General features: G+C 44.0%; 1 protein-coding gene across 6 annotated transcripts in view; it reads right to left on the reverse strand.

Moving 5' to 3' along the window:
* The window catches only part of Sox5 (SRY-box transcription factor 5), a 380,838-nt gene that overhangs the window by 182,322 nt on the left and 178,415 nt on the right, over positions 1-20,101 (reverse strand). For all 6 annotated transcript variants that reach the window (XM_041638650.1, XM_041638635.1, XM_041638643.1 and 3 more), the window contains 2 exons: positions 11,688-11,860; positions 6,512-6,580 (listed from right to left, as the gene is read on the reverse strand). In XM_041638650.1, the coding sequence (XP_041494584.1) occupies positions 6,512-6,580; positions 11,688-11,860 (242 nt within the window). The remainder of the gene's footprint in view (positions 1-6,511; positions 6,581-11,687; positions 11,861-20,101) is intronic.

Consider the following 20,101-nt stretch of genomic DNA (forward strand, 5'->3'; position numbering starts at 1 on the left):
AGAGGGAAGCATTGGAATCCACCCAAGAGCATTTCTGCTGCCTCCCCATGGAGGTAAGACAAACAGAACAACAGTGGTTAACGTTAGGTCAGCTTCGACTTATGCCCTGAATTCTGTTTGCTTTGATCTGTGCTGTTTCCACTGGTGACAGTTTTGTCCCCATGGCCTTATCTAAGAGCATATAGGCCCTACTTTGTAAAATGATAGGACATGGATCGTAGATCAAGGGAAGGGATCAACTAACTCTGTCCACAGGGAACAACCAGGAAAACACTGGGAACTCACGGCAAACCTGCCTTCACCTTCTTACTGGGCTGGATTGTCATTTAATAGAATGGTCATATTTGCAGCTCGTGAAAGGGCAGCTCCTCAAACAGAGGGAAGGATTGGATATGATGCTCTGGCTGAAACCTCCAAGTGGATTTCCCTGCAGACTTTTCTGACCCAGGCTTCTCCAATCATCTGGAGAAGAAGATGACCCAAAATAGAAAGACAGAAAGAAGGGAAGGGAGTGAGGAAGAGGGCGAGGGAGGGAAGGAGGAACTTCCTTTCATAGGAGAACTTCCTCCCTCCACTACCTCCCCTGCTCCATCTCTGTTTTGGTAAAGAGGTCAAGTCAGGTTTTGTTTCAAAACCCAGACTAGAACTTCGGAACACTGTCATCAATAATGGTATCTGCAAGTTTAAAAATCATAGTTATACCCTTTACATCCAACTAAATAAATTCATCCCAAAGGAAAGGGCAAAAGGCAGGAGAGCAGCATTGAAGAAAGGAGTAATGCACAGATTTTAGTTATTCTTATATCTTTAAAGAATTTCAGGAGATATTGAGGCTAAAACTGTGAAGAGAAAACTAGGAAAAAATAAAAGGCAATTAGAAACCGTGGGACAGGGGAACGTGGTGGGAAAGATGTGGGAAGCCTTGACAGTCTGTCTCTTTACATTTGAGTGTAAATAGTGCCTGATTTTCAGCTGTCAGAAAACTTGTAGGTGACGCACATTTATAGTATTCTGTGTTCAGAGAAAATATCCAGAAAACAGCAACTGGTTTCATGGAGTGTGAGGAGAGAGGGTGTTCTTGTCCAACATGGGCAAGTGGCAAGAGACTCGCTCTTCTGGACAAGACAGCAGTTATGAAGAAGCTGAAGTTTAAGAGGATCTACTAGGATAGCGTAATGGACACTTAACTGTACTGTGATGCTCCAGATGGGGAAGAAAGACTATATCAGCAAGGTAATAATAATAACAATAATAACAGAAACAACAACAATAAGTGATCTGGAGCTATCTCTGCGTTTTAGGGTCATTTGAGTGCCAGAATAGTGATACAATTATACTTGGTTTGGGGGCTTATTGTTGTTATTTTATTGCTGGTGAGACTGAGTCTCACAGTGTAGTCTCTTCTCTTAGGGATTCACTGTTTTGTCAAGCTGACCTCAAACTCATGGTAATCCTCCTGCCCCATCTCCACAATACTAGAATGACAGATGGGAGCTACCACACTATAGTGTGTGTGTGTGTGTGTGTGTGTGTGTGTGTGTGTGTAAGACATAAAGACCGGGGGCCTTATGGTTGCTTTCATTATTCCCAGTGCCCATTTTGCCATATAACATGGGCTCTATTGATGGAAATGATGATACAGATGCAAATCCACCTAGCCCTGCCTCTGACTACAGAGACAGCTTGGCCTAGAGAGAAGGGGAATGGGGATGCCTGCAATCCTGACATTGCGCTATTGCCAGGAGACCTATTGAAGCAGCAATCTCACAGGGGCTCCAGGTATCTCTTCTGAGGAAAAGCCCAGACAGCTGGCTTGCTGTCAGTCACAGCCCTCGGCCTCTCTGTCAGGACATACCATGTTCCTGTCCAAGCAGCTCTGCTTCCAGAACGTGAAAGACAGAAGAGCAGGGAGCTCGTGAAATGACTTCCATCTCCCTGCGCCCACTTTTAGTCTCCTGTGTCAGCATCAAGAGCATACACATCCTGTCCAGTCATGGGATTTGTACTTCAAACAGTACAAACGGAGCTGGAACTCCAGGGGTTAATCAAGTCCCTTCTCAGGTTCAAATGCTGCCTTAATGGCCCAGTGCTTGTTCTTGGCATTTCCAGTCTCCCAAAGAGACAAGGCTACCTTGTAATTTCTCTGTGTGCCTTTATGTGGGGGTCTTACTGAGGGGAGTAAAAGGCCTCTGACTTACCACACTCAGGGAAAGAAATCATAAAGCAGCAGGCCAGCTAAGCACGGTTGTGTCATTGCTAACATTATTATATTTTCAATACAGTATTTCAGTAGGTTTCTTTCTGTACAATAATCTATCAAGAATTACCCAAATCCTAATGAGCTCAGAGAACTTTGGCTCCAATAAAACGAAGCCTTTCTCACAAATTGGTTGAACCCATGACTGTGAAATAATCATTCAATTGCACCTAAGTCAAGTTACATTTTGACTTTGTAAGCTTAAGTTCCCAGGGCTGGGGGGCGGGGGGGGACGACGACTCATTTTCAAAGCTGGACCATTAGGCTATAAATGGTAGGATATTGGTAGGATAGAAATGAATGGGGCTCAAACTTGGGATGTTTAGAAGTAGCCAGCATCCCCAACTTTCAGATGTGGGGAAAATCCAATCTGAAGTGTCTCAGATCACAAATGTGAAAAGCAGAGATGAGTCCAAATAGAAGCTTTTGAAAACCTGTTGAAGTTCGAAAATCTCATGAATCTGCAACACTGTACTCTCAGTTGCAGTGATGATCCTGTGTAGATTGTGTTCATATGCATGTGTGTGCACATGTGTGTATCTACATATGTACTATGTGTGTCTATGTGTAATGCATGCATGTGGGTATATGTTTGTCTATATGTCTGTGCATGTGAACCAGTATGTATACATATGCATATATAAGTATGTATATATGTGAAATGTGTACATGTATGTTTGTGTGTACATATATTTGTGTCTATTTTTTGAATATAAATGAATTTCCATGCATGCATATGCATGTTTCTGTATGTGCATGTCTATAAGGGTGTATGTATTTTTCTGTGTGTATGTGTATGTCTGTTTGTGTGTCTGTGTATATATGGGTGTGACTGTATGAATGTGTGTATATGTGTGTGAATACGTGTATGTGTACATATGTGAGTGACTGTGTCTATATTCTTGTGTCTCTGTGTAAGTATGTATATAGATAGATACACGTATGTACGAATCTCTTTATGTATATATGTATATGTGTATCTCTTTGTGCACGCATGTATGCGAGTATGTGTGAGTGATTGTTTATGTAAATGTGAATGTATGTGAATACTTATGTGGTGTGTACATGCCTGGGTGTGTGTGCCTTAAGTGTGCCTAGAAAAGATACTAAAGCTCGCTGGCCCTGGAAACACTGAAAAGAACACATTTTTCTCCCTCCTAACCTGGTGTGTGCTCACCAAATGGTTCTCCTCAGAGGCGTCCTTCCTCAGGTATTAAAATCCCCATTTTATAGCGGGGAAGGAAGAACTTCAGAGGACAAAAGCCAGGGTCTAAGCGTCACTGGTCTATCAAGGCATGCCAGTGTGCAGACTGGTTTGAGGGCAGCTCAGTCAGCAACAGTTCTCCTCAGGAAGCCTCTCGGGTATAAGCTGGGGGTATGTCCCTACCCAGTGGGAACACCAGAGGGATTAAGGGCTTCCTTCACGCCCAAGCAGCCATGGGCAGGGTCAATGGGCCAGAACAGTGACTAACGTGGCCTGCTTACCTTAAGGATCAGAAACCGTAACACTGGGTTATAAGTGACTGATTCTTTCTCCCCGAGAGAACACAGCGAACAGTGGTCCAGAAGCTGCTCAGAACAGGAGATGGAGGAATGCCACCATTCTCTTAAAGTTCAGACATAAAGTCCCGAAGGGAGCCATGAGACAAATGCCTCTGAGAAGCAGCAGGCTCTCTTAAGATATGTTAAAGGTTTTCATCCTTGAACACACTGTGGGATCAACACTGTTCATAGACAAGAAAGCCCATGAATTCCATCCAGTACTGTTAGAAACAGGAGAACACATAAACCAAGGCACGCCTGCAAACATCTCCCCCAAAGCTGCAGAAACTCCATCTCCTCGGAGAGTCTGATCAGAAAAAAAAAGTGCATCTCTGGGGATGCTCAATTTGTTGTCATAGGAAGCTGAGTGGAGGTCACTTATTCTCTTTCCTGAAAGGTTTTCCTATAGTGAGTCGGGTCAAGATGGACCGCCAGCCTTGGTTCATTATGTGAAACACAGAGAATCATCCACATCAGACACAGAGTGACTTACTGTAAAAAGGAAATCGGGAAATGCATCGCTAAAAAGTTATTACTGTAGAAAGTTCACATAGAGGAAGAAAGGAAAAGTCAATAACAGAGAGGTTTCTCGCCTGAAAAAAATGAACCTGGGAAGATAGCTTTTTTCTGCAGTCTGTAGAAATGCCATGTCATACATTACAGTGTGTTCAGGGCTGGTCACAACAGGTGGGAATAAAAGCTCATTCCTTTAAGGCTGGTAGATGAGCACCTTAGGAGATCCTGCTGCCGTGTGGGGAAAGAAAGCTGCAGCCTCCACTGTCCCAGCATCAGCTCTCAGGAGGACCTGGACATGTTCTTGAGGGGACGTGAAGGGTTCTGGGGTTATGACAAGGTCTGGTCTCTAGACATCATTATCTGTGTCATTTTAAAGCAGAACAGGAACCTTTATTCTTCTTCTAGCCCCAGTGAGTTGTGGGAAGAGTTCTGTCACAAGATGCTAACCCTGTTAAGCCTCTAGCATGACATATATAGAAAGAACATTCACTCCAATCAAAATCATGGATTTCAGAATGATCTTGCTTTTAAGAGCCATAAAAAAACCTTTCATAAAGAACTGATCCTCAGTGATTTAAGGAAAGCATTTCTTGTGCAAACCTATGTGGGATTTCCCCCCAGAACAAGCAGCAGAGTGTAACTTACCTTCATTCTGTGCAGGACTGAGGAGAACAAACTCGCAGGTCAAGAGTGATTTTGATGTAGAAACTGGTTCGTAAGTGTGAAAATGCCCCACTTCCGCTCATTGAAATATAAATTTCAGATGAGGAAGAAAGATGCCCAAAATAACCTCACCTTCAGAGAGACCAACTAAAAACAAAGAGAAACCCTGAACAAGTCACCATTTGGTGACAGAATTTTGCAACATGCCAGTCCTGTGTAAAGCTTTCTAGCTGCAAGTCTTCAAAATCAGTCTAGCTTACTGAGTAGAGCTATCTAACCCATAGAGGATGGCAAAGGCCTTTCTTAATAGGTAGACTACTTCAACAAAGGGTTTCGGGGCAGTCTACGTGTGGCTTAGATAACGGTCTAGCTCAATGTTCCATAACGCAGAAACTGGAATTCATTGTTTTGTGAGGTCTGAAGCAGCAACAATGGAACAAAACAACCCAGCCTGTGCAGCGGGGATGAATAACGCCTGTTGGTATGTTGATTTCTACACAAGGTGTTACAGCTTCATTTTAAAGAAAGAGAAAGAGACAGAGATCAGAATATCAGATAAGTATTTTCAGATAGCAAATGGAATTTAAGCTTTAGAAAGTTCCTGACTACGGATGGACTAAGAAAGAATAAGTGCTGGCCCACATGTCGTAGGATAAAGTCATAGTAGCTGAGCCGGTCAGATAAAAGGGAAGGAGTGTGGTCAGTAAATAAATTAATGCCACACTGATAACCTGAATGAAATACTTTCTACATCTGCCTCTATGATATGTACACTATAAAATATTATATGCCAGTAGAAAAGTTCAAGAATGATGAATTTCTACCCCAATATTATAACAATAATTTAATAATTTAATCCTGAACCAGATAATCATTTAAACTTTGAGTCGCCAAGACATAAGTGACACCAGAAAAGGGGGCTTCAAGATGAAGATGAAACAGTTCTGTCCAAGTCCATATTAGTACACATTAGAAAGCAAGTCTCTTCTCGTGTTCGATTTCATCACTAACTACCATGGCAGGTATGTCTACCTTATCAGTGTCCCTCAACACTGGATCTCCATAGAATAAAGACGGACTTGATCTCCCCAGGCAGTTCCACTGTGAGATCTGCCCCATACCGAATCACTACCTTCTCCCAGCCCCTCTGTGATCACAAGCCTCTGTCAACAAAACCTCTGAGTTTGCGACCAAAACCCAGCTGTACCTCTCTGCTCGGTCCTCCATCTACCCCATTAGGAATGTCTTCAGGCTCATCTTCCGACACTAAAACACAAAGGAGTGGAAGAGAACTCTATAATGATCACTCCTCGGTACAAGGAAGAAGCTGCTGGCAGCCTGCTCAGATGGATGCTCCCTGTCAAGGTATACCATGTGCCAGAGGAACCACTTGAACATGCACCACACAGACAACATATAGAGAATGGAGCCAGAAAGCACTTCCAGCTTGGAGGTCATTTCCACCGAATTATACAAGACTAAGAAACGACGGTCTTTCTTTAAAAGGGACATGTTGAAAATCTGATTTCTGACCTGGATCTGTTGCTGAAGCAAGTTGATTTTGTGTTGTTGCTGCAGAAGCTGCTGCTGTTGCCTTGCGATCTGTGGAGAAACATAGAGAACACAGTGAGACCCAGGGTGGGAAGGGCAACCTTCTACCCACCAAAGACTGGATATGATGCTCACGAGAAGATGCAAACATCACTCCTCATGAGTTGAACTGTCAGCAGGTCATCCCCAAGGAGTATCAAGCAAGACATTTCATCTCAGTGACCACTTACACCCCATTTGAAGCCTAAACAGTATCCCATCATAGTGAGACACTGAAAGTGTTCAATTATCATTCTCCACAGTGATATAGCAACAGGTCCCTCTACCAACATTGTCAGTCCATAAACAATGTGTTTTGATGAAAAGAGGGGCTACTGGACCAACGTTCAGAGTAGCTCGAGGCCTCAAAGAACTAGACTCCTCAATGAAGTTTTGGATTGTTCCGTTTGGTGCAGATACTATTCTCACTTGGGGCTCCCACAGACTCCTTCAACAGTTGTCCCTCACACACCACACACTCTTATAGTCTGTCCACTTTTACCTCCTAGGGCCCCGGTCATCTCTCTCTCTGTCTCTCTCTCTCTCTGTCTCTCTCTCTCTCTCTCTCTCTCTCTGTCTCTCTCTCTCTCTCTCTCTCTCTCTCTCTCTGTCTCTCTCTCTCTCTCTCTCTCTCTCTTTCTCTCTCTCTCTCTCTCTCTCTCTTGTTCAGAATGTGTTATGATTCCACCCTTTCAATTCAATCAGAATCCCACCCTCCAATGCTTTTGGTTTTGAATTTTCTCCCTTGGCTCCAGGACCTGGCACTCTCTTTTAATTCTGCATTGAATTAGATGTGGCAGTCATCAAAAGATTAATATCAATACCATTCCCTTCCCCCCCATCTACATTTGTGCACACGCCTTCTGGTTCTATGTTCATTCTCCTGAACAAGACTTTTGTTTCAAGCTTCAGACCCATCTCTGCACAAACATACTCAGGGATGCTCCAACTCCAACAGGCCTACAATGAATTGAGATTTAGACCTGCATGTGACAGCCTTGGGAGTTTTCCACCTCAGAGAAGAGTGGCGACATCCCACTGACATGGACTCAGCCCCTTCTATGTGAACTCAGCCTAATACCCTGAGCTATGACTAGGTGGTTTTCTATTTATCTTAAGAACTCCCTATGCATAGGAAACACCTAAGAGTGCAGTGAAGTTAAATCAAGAGCATGTTTATGTGCATTTGCCAAGATGAGCATGTACTTGCTAAGATCAGGAAGTCTGGAGATGAGTTCACAACGTCTGACTTCTAGTGGGAACCCCGAAAGGTAACCTCTGACCTCACAGAGCTTACCACCGTAATGGGCAACCCTGCGCCTCATTCTCACAAGGAGTCCTGGACTTGCCTGTCATTTTTATTACATAACTATTTCCTTTAACTTCTTTATTAGAAAGTTGAGGAGGAAAGGAAGACGCTGTCATCCCTTCCTGGCTACAGAGCAGATATGCTAGGGCATAACCCTGAACATTTCCTCTCCTCTGAAGAAGGTAAGGAGAAAGGTAGCTTTTGTTTGGCTTGTTTGTTTACTTTAAGAAGATTATTCAATTGCCATGTTTGGCAATTGTATCTCACATAGCATCACTCCATTTAACACCTAGTTCCTGTCAGAAATACCACAAGAATCCGTCAAGAACCTGAACACTTCGGCTCTTCTTCCCTCCTGGCTCCTGTGCTAAGCCACAGCCTAAGCTAGATGGATGTAACAACCTCTCACTGCTGTCCTTTATTTCTACCCTTTCTTCCCTCAGTCTATTATAAGCTTGTGTCCATAGATAGATTTTTAAAGACATAGCATGCCACGCTATTCATCTTTTCAAAATGCTTCTGTCCCACCCACTCAAGAGCACAAGGCAGCAACTGCATCGTGACTGAAAGCCCGTTAAGTTCAGTCTCCTTCTTTCCTTTCATCTCCTCCCGTGGCTTGACTTTCCACTTTGGCCAGAGTTCTTTCCTCCCTTCCTCTTCAACACACTGAGCATGCGGCTACTTCTCAGAGCTATACCTGCATCTGAACCGTTGTGTTTGCTGTGAGCTCCTGTTGGGGACCCCTGGCTGGGTGGCCAGGTAGCTTGCTTCCTTACCTTCTAGACTCTGCCCACATCTCTTACCTCGTCACTTTTCCTAAGGCTGCAGCTTTAACAGAGCACAGCTCTGCATCTGGACCCTCACTTGCAATCCCTGTCTTTGTATTTCTCAACACTCATGAAAATGTTCTTAAGCCCACTGGGGAATTATTTTGTCCTTCTCCACCTCCAATATCTAGATTGGAACCTGACTGATAAGGATTTGTTGAATAGAGAGCTATGGACAGAAGGCTCTGAATCTGGTGGGAAGGCTGCTGTGGTGGATGAATGGACTCCAGTGTTTGTGAGAGTCGTGTCAATTAGCACATGCAAAGGGTGACAACCCACAATGATGGGAACTGCACAGAAAGTTGGGTCAGAATAAAGGAGTTTTGATTTCATCTCTTTCTTCTCTCTCTCTCTGTGTCTCTCCCTCCCTCCCTCTCTCTCTCTCTCTCTGTCTCTCTCTCTCTCTCTCTCTCTCTCTCTCACACACACACACACACACACTCTTCTCCATCCCTCCCCCTCTCATGTGAGTGTGTGTGTGTGTGTGTGTGTGTGTGTGTGTGTGTGTGCGTGTGTGCATGTGTGTGTATGTGTGTAGGCCAGGACAATTCTGGCTGTCATTTCTCAAATGCTGTCTACCATATTTTTTGAAACTGTGTTTTCACTGTTCTGAAACTTGCCAAGTAGGCAAGGCTGACTGGTCAATGGGCCCCAGGGACCTCAGCTCTGGGAGTACAAGCACGTATCCCCACTCCTGAGATTGGACTCGGGCCCTCATATACAGAAGTATACCGGCTGGGATGACTCCCGAGTTCCTGACCCCAGCCTGAGGAGGAGTGAAGATCTGTGAGTGCAGAGAGGGGGTGCCCAGGGCTACTCCAGAGAAATGACCATACTGGGGAGTGTCCTGGATACCCCAATCCTAACCTGTAACTCTCCCGGGGGTCCTCATCAGACAGAAAGGGCAGCACCGCCAGACATCTCTTCCACTGAAGAGTACTCACGAAAGATCTCAAGGCTAGTTTCCAAGGTGCCAAGAAGAATGCCAGAGTTCTCGAGAAAAGGAAATGTTCTAGAATCTACTGATGACACTCATAGAGGGGCCAGACTGTATGATGAAATGAGCAGAAAAACCCATTGCTTTTCAAAAGGAGAAGCTGCTACCAGGTCCTTCAAGGTGAGCAGGGGACCTCTGCAAACAATCCCTTCATCTGAGCTGTGGGGTGACTCGGCGGATGGCATTGGACATTCAAAGACAAACCCGGCCTATTACAATCACAGAAATATCAGAACTTCTCACTGGGCAAAGCAAGAATATGGATGTGTCCAAAAATAGCACAAATTCATCTTAAAGGGAAGTGATAAGGTATTTCACTAAAATTAAAATATAATGGATACGGTGGCATATCTTTGCAAGCCCAGAATTTGGGCAGCTGAGCCAAGAGGACAAAGAATACAGGAAAGCCTGGGCTACACAGTGAGACATATAAAAACATAAAAATGGTAACTACGAGGAGGAAAAAAAGAAAAGGGAAGAAAAATTAAAAACATTAGCACCCCCTCCACACAAAGAGCAGAATAATCTTTCATGAAACAGTAAAGAACTTAAAAAAACGCAAGTGAGTGGAGAACACCCCACACTGTTCAAACCATGCTGCCCAGATATTTCTTCACTTAGTTCAACCTGCATTCCACTCTCATCTCTACCCAGGAACAACATTTATTAGCTCCCTTCTTCCTGCCCCCTCAGCAAAGCCTGCTCACATGACTCCATTCAGCTTTCCATGTTCAGGCTGTCCCCACTGCCTGGTTTAGAGTCACCCCTATCTATAAATACAAAACTTGTAAGAGCAATATCAGGTATCTTCCTGCCTCCCCATCAGAACCCCACTTCCCTGCCTGAATCCTACCCAGTCTTCAAAGTGAACTTGGCTGATACCACCACTAACCATTCTTTCTCAAACTGTCCCCACAGGGAATGTGTTCTGAACTCTCTGTGGTCTGTTCGTTCTTTCCATCATTCTACAACACACTGATGAATTGTTTTGTGGCATTTACACGGCTATGGCTACAGAGTGCCACACGAACCACTCTCATGTCCCACGACCTCCCATCCCGCTACCACCCTTGTGTACCTGTCTCTTCCCTATCAATCTCATATTCATGCCCATTCATTTTGTTCTGTGATCCAGAGTCTAGCCAGAAGCGTTTGTGTGACTATGGGCTTAAAGCTTTCCATTAGAGCCAGGTAGGTTCAACACCTATTATACAAATGGGGACAATGACCCCAGAATCTACCAATAGTCAACAATTCAGCAGTAAGAGGTGGGTAGGGCCTGCTAGCTCTTCACGACCCACGAGGGATTGTTCACAGGAACCATTGAGAGTGATCACAGTTATGCTATGTTCACAATCACAATGGTTGTGTCAACTGAAGAGGAAGACATTTGACATGGTTCTTTCCTGGGATTGCCCTCACCCCCTCAGTAAAACTACAACTGAAGGCTGAGAAATATTTTAGTGGAATGCTTAGGGGCTAGTAGCACCCGGATGTCCTTGTGTTTAGCTTTATTTAGACTGGCGTTGCAGGATTTTTGAACGTCTGTCGGAGAGGTGAACTAAATCTAAAACGACATTCATTTTCATGTCATAAACATCTTGTGCCCATGTGGCGAAGATAATTCTCTACAGTATGTTTTGCACTCTGAGGCTTTGGTCGGGACTCGGCCTATGAGCCTAGCTGTCAGATTTTCCACGCGCGGCATCCTGCTGGTACTAAAGGTACATTTGGGATTTGGGGGAATTTCAGACATTTCAGTTCAGGTTTTCAGAGGTAGGATGGTTAGTCCACTGCACGATTGTGGTTCCACCAAAGTAGTTACATGGTTCCATTAAGCAAGGGCAGGAGGGTGTGTTTGCTTTCTGTCCTTTCCTTTCCTTTCTAAGAGGGGAGGAGTGCTATGCATCGTCCTCTACTGAGAACAGTATTACCAGGAACAGGCGGCAGCTGGCTGAGGATGCCCTTGCCCCCAGTCTCTCTCACCTGCTCCTGCTGCTGCTTGGCCAGCTCCATCTGCTGACGCTGTTTCTCTATCTGCGAGGCAGCCAGCTTCTTCTGCTCATCATGGGCAGCCAGGAGTTGCTCTCGCAGACTGGTCAGCTGGTTGATCATCCCCATGAGCTGCCGTTCCTTCTCAGCAAGGCTCTCGGGAGTCCCTGAGAGGAACACGACAGGAAGACACATGGCAGAATTGAGAAGGCAGCCACGTTTCTGGGTAAGCATTCTGCTGCAGAGGGAACTTGATTGACTACACTTTTGGTGGCGACAGGGAAGGCACACTCCCACCTTCTTTCAGCTTTTTCTTCAGCAATGAAAAGCAACTGCTTTATTTATCAAAAATACCAGAACCGGGCTGAGGAGAAGGCTCGGCTCATAAAACGCTTACCCTGCAAGCCCGAGGACCTAAATTTGATCCTCAGCTCGTACCCAAAATGTCAACACAAGAACAAAAATGTACTGTGGGGATGGAGGCAGGAAGATGCTGGGGTTCTTTCTGACAACACTCCAGCCAATCAACAAGCTCCAGGTTCAGGGAGAGAGAGGTTGTACAGTTGAAGTGGAGGGTAAATGAAGGACATCAGGTATCAACCTCTGGTCTCCATAAGCATATGCACACCTGTGCACACAGGCCAGCTCACATAAATGTGCACACACACATGCGCACACACGCTGAATAGATGGCAGAATAAGCAGACATTCTGACACTTTCATCACAAATAATCTATAGTTTTTCTACCTTTTATGAGGAAATTACGAATTGCTAGTGCACATCTTTGATTCTTAGGTTCTCTGATGGGCCTGCAGGCGATAAAAGATGCCCAAGCCAGAATTCTTGATCTTTATTTTTTGTTCTGACTAAAGAGGCAAGACAAAACCAGGGAAAATTAATAGCTGAATTATGATGAGATCAAGGCATTGTCACAGATAGGATCTACCTTTCATTTACCAGAAAGATTTGTTTCATTATTCATGAATCTGTGTAAATATACAGGCACATGCGTGCAGGTTCCCCAGCAGTCAGAAGAGAGTTCTGGGTCCTATGGAGTTCCAGGAGGATGAGGGCCACTGATGTAGGTGAGGGGACCTGAACTCTGGTCCTCTGGGAAGAGCAGTGGCATGCTCAACCACCGAGCCATCCCTCCACTTCCACTGACCTGGAAGATTCAGCATGAGAAATCCTATACTAATATAGAGGGAACACCTTGGCTCTTGGAGTGTAGCCTGGCAACAGAGCACATGTGACAGTGATGGAGGTCTGGGATTATCCCCAGGACCACAAACAAGGAGGGAGTTCTAGGGCATAGCCAACTAAGTCTGAGATCATGTTGAGCTACTGTATAAACCAGGACACAGGTGACAAGCAAAGATCCAAGTCTGAGAACACAGCAGTCTCCCACTGAGTGGTAAAATGCGGTTGGCAGATGAATATCACCTTAAGTTCACCCAAACTTATACGTGGATCTAGAAACGGATAAGCCACGGCAGTCATTTAAAGGAAGGGCATGGTCCAGATATTTAAAATGCCTGCACATCTAAGTCAGGTTCCATATGTGATAGTTCAGTATTGGACGCTACACAGCAAGACAGACATGCGGCTAGCTGAATTGTTCTTCTAGAACTCATGTGAGAAACGAGACCTGCAGGGCAAAGTGCTAGCTAACAGTATGGCAGGACACGCACGTTGGATACACTGTTTGCTCCACACAGGAGACACTAGCCACTGTTTTAATGACACATTTGCCACCTGAATCCATAAGGAGAGAGATCGACTGTGTCCCAGCCGCTCTTGCAGGCCGAGTGAGTCTCTCCTTACAAGTTTATGAGGGAGAAGCACATTTTCAAAGGAAGAATGGCTACAGTCATCAGATTATCTTCTTGAAAAGAAGGCAAAAAATAAATATAGTTTCTAATGTATTTTCAGGAGCATACAGAAAGTGATTCAGTGTGGATGTAAGGTAGGAATCATTACTTGTGATATTTCATTACTGTGTATTTATCATTTCTATGTGTATATGTGCAGGTGTGTGTGTGTGTGTGACCCATAGGTAGTCTACACATGTGTATGTGTGTGTACATACGCGTGTACATTGCATGCACAAGTGGAAGCCAGAGGCTAAACTTGGATGCCTTCTGACAGCATATACCTCTGATTCCATTACTAGGGCAAGGGAAACAGGAGGATCCCTGGGGCTAGCCAGTCCAGATGAATTGCTGAGGTCTAAGTTCAATTATCAATCTGACGTGATAAGAATCAATGCTGTTACACCTGGCTTTTTATGTTGGGTGCTGGGCATCCAAATTCAGGCCCTCAAACTAGTGGGGTAGAATAGGTACTTTATCAACTGAGCCATCTTCTCAGTCCGTATTTATGATAGTTCTCTATTTCAACAGTTAGGACAGTTTATTAATAGAGCACACCAATTAAGATAATATAACTCAGAAAATTGTATTCCATCACAAATGTAGACATCTTACTAAGGAAAATGAGTTATGTGACTCTCCTATGTTAGCATAAAATATACAAATCTCCCCAGGAAGCTTTCCTCCGTGGACATCAAGATGCTGTCTTGATAGTAAAGCCCCAAATCTGAACAAACTACAAAGCATGCGCCCTTCGACCAGCAGTAAACATTGTGTCTGAGAATACTCATTATTTCTACGAGACCCCATGGACAGAAAAATGTGCCAAGACGCAATAAGAAACATAGATATGAATAAATAACTACTCATATTTAAAAACCATAAATTATCTAAATGGCAAGTCAGAATGCTACATAACAGCAAGACGTGTATACTGTGGAGTGTTCTGCAGTCATAAGAAAGTTGTTCTAAAGAATGATGACATGGGATTTCTTGATAGAAGTTCAAGACTTGGATGGAAGTGAGGTGTTTGTATTAACACTCCCCTCCATGCCTGTGTAAGTGCACACTAAAGGGAAAAGACTGAACGCTATTTCACATCCATGTCTTCAGGAACCATCCTAGGTGAGGAGATTGTACGTTATTTTAGACTTTTCTTTATAGTTACATATTTGGTAAATTTCTACAGTTACTTATATTTTCAGAAAATATATCTCACCTAAATAAGCAGCCATATAATTCAGGAACCAGGGAAGCACAAGTCCACCAGCTCAAGCCAATACAGCACCAGGGTATGGAGATGAATGGTTTTGCTGATGAGATGGCAAAGTAGCAAAACTTCATGGACTGCCACTAAACTATGCAGATAAAACATATTTCACATCTAAAATCAAATGTGTGACCTTTACATATGATTCTAATTTTGTGAACCTTGAGCCTACTCCACTTTGCTTTTCTTCTCTCCAGCACTAAAGATGGCCTCTGGGGCCTTCGGCATTCTCAGGCATGCTCCTCCAAGGAGCTCCACCCCAGCCCCTCACTACTTCTCCAGCTCCCCAATGAACAAACCTACAGCTACTCCCTGTGTGTCCAGATCACCACTGAGTGCCTGAGACAACATTATGTCTTGAACTCTGTTCCTCCCCCACTGTAAGCAAAACAATGGTAAAGGCCTGGCAGACAACAAACCCTTGAACCTTGTCCAGTGAGTGGTATGAAGAAGAACCCCCTCACTTATGACTGCTCTACTGTCAAGTGACCACATTGTTGCTAGGACAGACTAGAGGCTTTCATTTCATAGCTACTGCATAGGATTTCAGGTTGGGTTTGGGAGACTGTAGCCAAGAGGGTAAATTTGTTGCCGTGGTCTGTTTCTGTGAAACTTTTAGGCTAAAAACAAAGGGATAGGTTTGATGGCTGCGCTTTCAAATTCCTTTGTTTTTCACAAAGGCTGTCCAGTGCATAAAAAGGGCTTACAGAGTTCTCTGTGAACAGGAAGGGACTAGCAAAGACTCAAACAACAGTCTAGACTCAAAAAAAAAAAAAAAAAAAACAAAAACAACAATGAACAACAACAAAGAATATTACCCAGGTCCTGGGAGAGCTCCGGGTGCTGCCTTCACTGGAGGGAAAACACTCAGCAGCTAGTGTCTACTCCTCTAAAGCCAGGGCTCCTAGCAGCAAACAGTGCAACACACTCAGAGCCACATTGCACGCTAAGCTCAGTCTCCTCTGAATCGGAGCCGGGGAACTTACTCCCCAACTTTCCAGGGCGCCATTGATTCTGGTGTACTAGCTATCAGCACATTTTAGCATACCTGGAATGAATGTTCACTGGAAGTTAAAAACACCCTGTGTTATTATTTCCATTTGCTTAACAATCAGGTGAGGGACAGCCCTGCATGCTCATGTAGGTTCCACTAAAGTAATGTGGGTCAGAGGACTTCTTAGTATAATAGAAAAGATCCTGAGGATTGGGCCACAACTCCAGTGCCCCTGCCTCGGGGAGGGACCCAGCCCCAGCCTATCCTGACGTGAGGTGTTCCTCTTCACTCTTTGTCCATGTCCTATGCGTGGAAATAGCACGCATCTTCTCATGGGTCTTCCTCTCTACCACCACTTGCTGACCCCTGACCCGCCTCTCTCCCATCATCTGTGTAGAAGTTCTCTCTCCTGCATCCCAGAGGCCATTGCTTTCCCCAGGAAAACCAACAGTCCGAACAAATGCTCAGTGTCCTAAGCTTGGAAGAGGACATCAAAGCATGTCACACAACTCAGAACAACAAGAATTACCTTACCTCCACTAGATGCAGGAGGGTCTCCCTCATGATTTATATCTCATCAAGGTCTCTAGAAAACTCATAGTTTCCCATAGTCCTCTGAGGGTTGTAGTTATGCAGAACTGAGCATCAGGGCTTTGTTCTAAGAAACCAGTCTTGAGGTAGATTGTGGCATGTGGGAATTTCACAGGCTGTACTTGGATAAACTAAGATGACCACAGTATCCCTAGGCAGCAGCATCCCATGGTATCAAGCATCATATTTGTAGCCTCAGTTTGACCACGACAATGGTACCTAGGGAGACAACTCCTTCCCAGGACTGGCTTCTTCCCTTCCTTGAGTCGTATCTATAGCACAGCTCCTGTGAGACTCGCCCAGTCCTAAATGTGAGTGCTATGTAGAGGGTTACCCAGGAAAGAATGGTCGCTCATAGCTCAACTCTATATGGAAGAGATAAACAAACACTCGGGCACTCACGATGAACCTTGAATGGCAGCTCCGCTTGTGACCTCTCTTAAACACTAACATTAAAGAGGTCATCACACCTTGCTTCTTGTCAACCAATATCACGCTCTCTATGTTGTATTCTTACTGACTTTCTGTGTATTGTGTTAAAAGTTCTGTAATAGCAGGACATCAATTTATTCTGCGCTATTAGCATCTACAAAATGAGGCCTCATGCTTTGTGGATACCTGATATCTGTTAGCTGAATGAACAAAATCAGCCCAAGAATAGTCAAAAGGCTGCACAATTCTATCTACAAGGATGGTACTTTAAGTGATTCTTATTGTATCCAAACAAGCTATTGAAGTGGTTAAAACTAAAAAATACAGAATAAAAGGGGGTCAGAGAGATAACTCAGCAGTTAGGAGGACCTGCTCCTCTTATAGAGGAGCTGATTTCAGTTCCCAGCACCCACACAGCGCAGCTCACAACTGCCTGTAATTCTGCAAGAACGAGTGTGCTTAACTGCTGAGCCATCCCCCAGCCCTCAGTAATGATTGTACGTGTTTACTTTTGGGTTTTCATTTAATGTAATGCAAATAACTTCTTTCAAGGTGCTTGCACCCAACTACTTAATGTCCTTAAAATGCAAAAATCAGTTTTACAAAATATCCCATTATATTTGCTGTATTTGGATTGCACTCAATACCTGTTATATGTGCTATGAAAATTTTAATTAACTTATGTGTTATTTTATTTTTATTGTATTGAACGGATGGTTGGCCTCCATGTAGGTCTGGGTACTGCTTTCATGTCTGGTTTTGACAGAGGCCAGAGAATGCACAGGACTCCTTGAAACTGGAGGTTCCAGGTGATGTGAGCCATCATGTAGGTGCTGGAAATCACACCCTGCTCCTCTAGAGGAGCAGCCATGATATTAACCACTTTGACCTCAGAATCTCACTCAAAGATTCAAACTGGTAGGAAGGTCCACATATGAACAGACTAGAGATGCCAGGATGTGTTACAGGGAGTGCTAGGCACTAACTACTCTGGCTGGAATTTCATGGTGCTCTTCATGTACAGTCTGTCTAGAAGTGTTCTCAATATTTAAAGGTCTTTAGAGATAGTCTATTCTAATGCCATGAAAGATAGACCACTGAGCATCATGCAGAAGGCGCAGGCTATATATACCACAACACCAGTATGTGGTTTAGGATAATTGGTCTCTGGCTATTATTATTTTTTAACAATCTGTGAACTGGGACAAGATGCCTATCGCAATAATTTTGTGAGGAAGTTGTTTATGGGGTGATAAGCAATAAATACTTAGCATTGACTTCCCTTAAATGAGCGGATGAGGAAATGGAAACCACAAGACAAAGACTGATTTTCCCAGGGTACGTGAAAGAATTGGGGTCACATGACTGCTCGCTGCTGTGGCTTTATCGTTGCCCCCTTACAAGGATTAGCATGAAGCCAGAAGAGTCTGGGGACTGAGTATCCAACAGTCCAGATCATATTTTACAAGCTTTGGAATAATCTGTATCTGCAAGAATACAAATGATGTTATCATTATTATAATTTTACAACTCAATTCCTCTCAAGCTTATAAACTGTATTAAGCAGCAGGATAACAATGTCTAACATAAACTCAGATAAAATATGACCTCAGTATTTCCTATCACACCTGAAGCAAGCACATGAAAGACTGTCTTGCATTCAGTACAACACATGTAAAAACCCACACACAGAAACCCTGAGATCTGCCAGTGGAGTTCTCTTCCTGCCCCACATCATGCACTCAGTACAGTGTGTATAAAAGCCTACACCCAGGGACCTCTGAGATCTGGTGGCAGCACCCTCTTTCCATCCCTACGTTTGCTTGTACACCCAATGGTAGGCTGACCACTGGGCAACCAAAAGTGCAGGCGTGTTGCCTTTTTATGCACACTGCAGAGCTGCTTCCCCTGCAATACCCTCTGTGCATCAGACTTTCTTCAGTCTCATGACATTTTAAGATACTTTTTTAGCAAAATGTGAAAGAATCACTTAGAAGCAACTGCAGAGGCTGGAGATTGAGCTGAGAGGATTAAAAACATAAACATTTACTTTATTTAGAAGTAAACAACTCTGTGTGATATACCTTACTTCTGTCTTACTCTTCATTAAATATCTTCAGGGTGTGACAGCTCTCACAGGAAGAAACATTCTCAGCCTCCCTGAAACTGTACAGACTTAAAAGCTTCAGGTCAGCGTGCAAATGCCACTCTCTCAGGGCAATGCTTTTGACCCTTAAACAACTACAGGGCCTTAAAGATAGGTATAAGACACCTTTCCAGGTGACACACACACATGAGCAGATCAAAATCTTGACGTTGTTGTATATATGTTTTAAATTTTCAAAATTCTGAATGAGTTAGGTCATTTCTCAGACACAGTTCAACTCTGTCTTTGAGACAGGGTCCTTTAATAGCTGGGACTGGTCAAGAAGTCTTGCTTAGCTGGCCCCAGGTGCCAGGGATCTACTTGTCTACCTCCAAGTGCTGGGGTTACAACCCGGACACCAGGCCCACCCAGCTCAGCTTTTTACTGTAGATTTGGGACTCAATGCAAGCCCTTCAACAGCTACCAAGCTATCTCACCAGGACTTAGATCTTGTCCTTGGGGGGGGGGGCGGGGGGAATCTAGTGACTGACTTCTGTTTTAATCCTGCTCATTTTCAAGTTATTTAATGCCATTTAAACAGAATAATTATCTCTCTTAAGGCACATACTCAATGTGCTTGTCTGTTTCAAAAATGTGCATCACCTGAGAGATTATCTTAATCCAAGTATTGACTCTACTCCTGTGCTTAATTCCTGAGCTCAAAGTCAATTGTATTGCCCAAAGGATTTTTGACATGAATCCAGAGATGCTCAGTGTTTTCTGCATGCCCCATTGTTTAGAATGAGCAAAATTATGGGTTTGAAATAATCATATTTTTATATTGTCAAGCTCAGCTGGCATTCCCCTCTACATTATACATATAGCATTTCATGGCCTTAACTAAAAAATTAGAACTTCTGAGTCCTGTGTAGGCTGAAAATGACCTGTTTAGACTAGTCAGAGTCACCATGGATCCCCAGATACTGTCCTCAGGTGAAATGCCTGTTCACTGATCTTTGGTGTCATGAAATTCTACGCTAGCCGAAACAATGTGGGTACCACTGTTAGCCAGCTGGGATACTCTCATCACTTCCCCATCCCCAATCACTGCTGGCCTGCAAAAGGCATCTGTCACCCTAGCCACCACTGCTACTCAGAGTTTC

The sequence above is a fragment of the Microtus oregoni genome, unplaced genomic scaffold (genome assembly GCF_018167655.1).
Source record: "Microtus oregoni isolate MIOR12 unplaced genomic scaffold, Mior012 000002F_ref0000024, whole genome shotgun sequence".
Classification (NCBI taxonomy): domain Eukaryota; kingdom Metazoa; phylum Chordata; class Mammalia; order Rodentia; family Cricetidae; genus Microtus; species Microtus oregoni.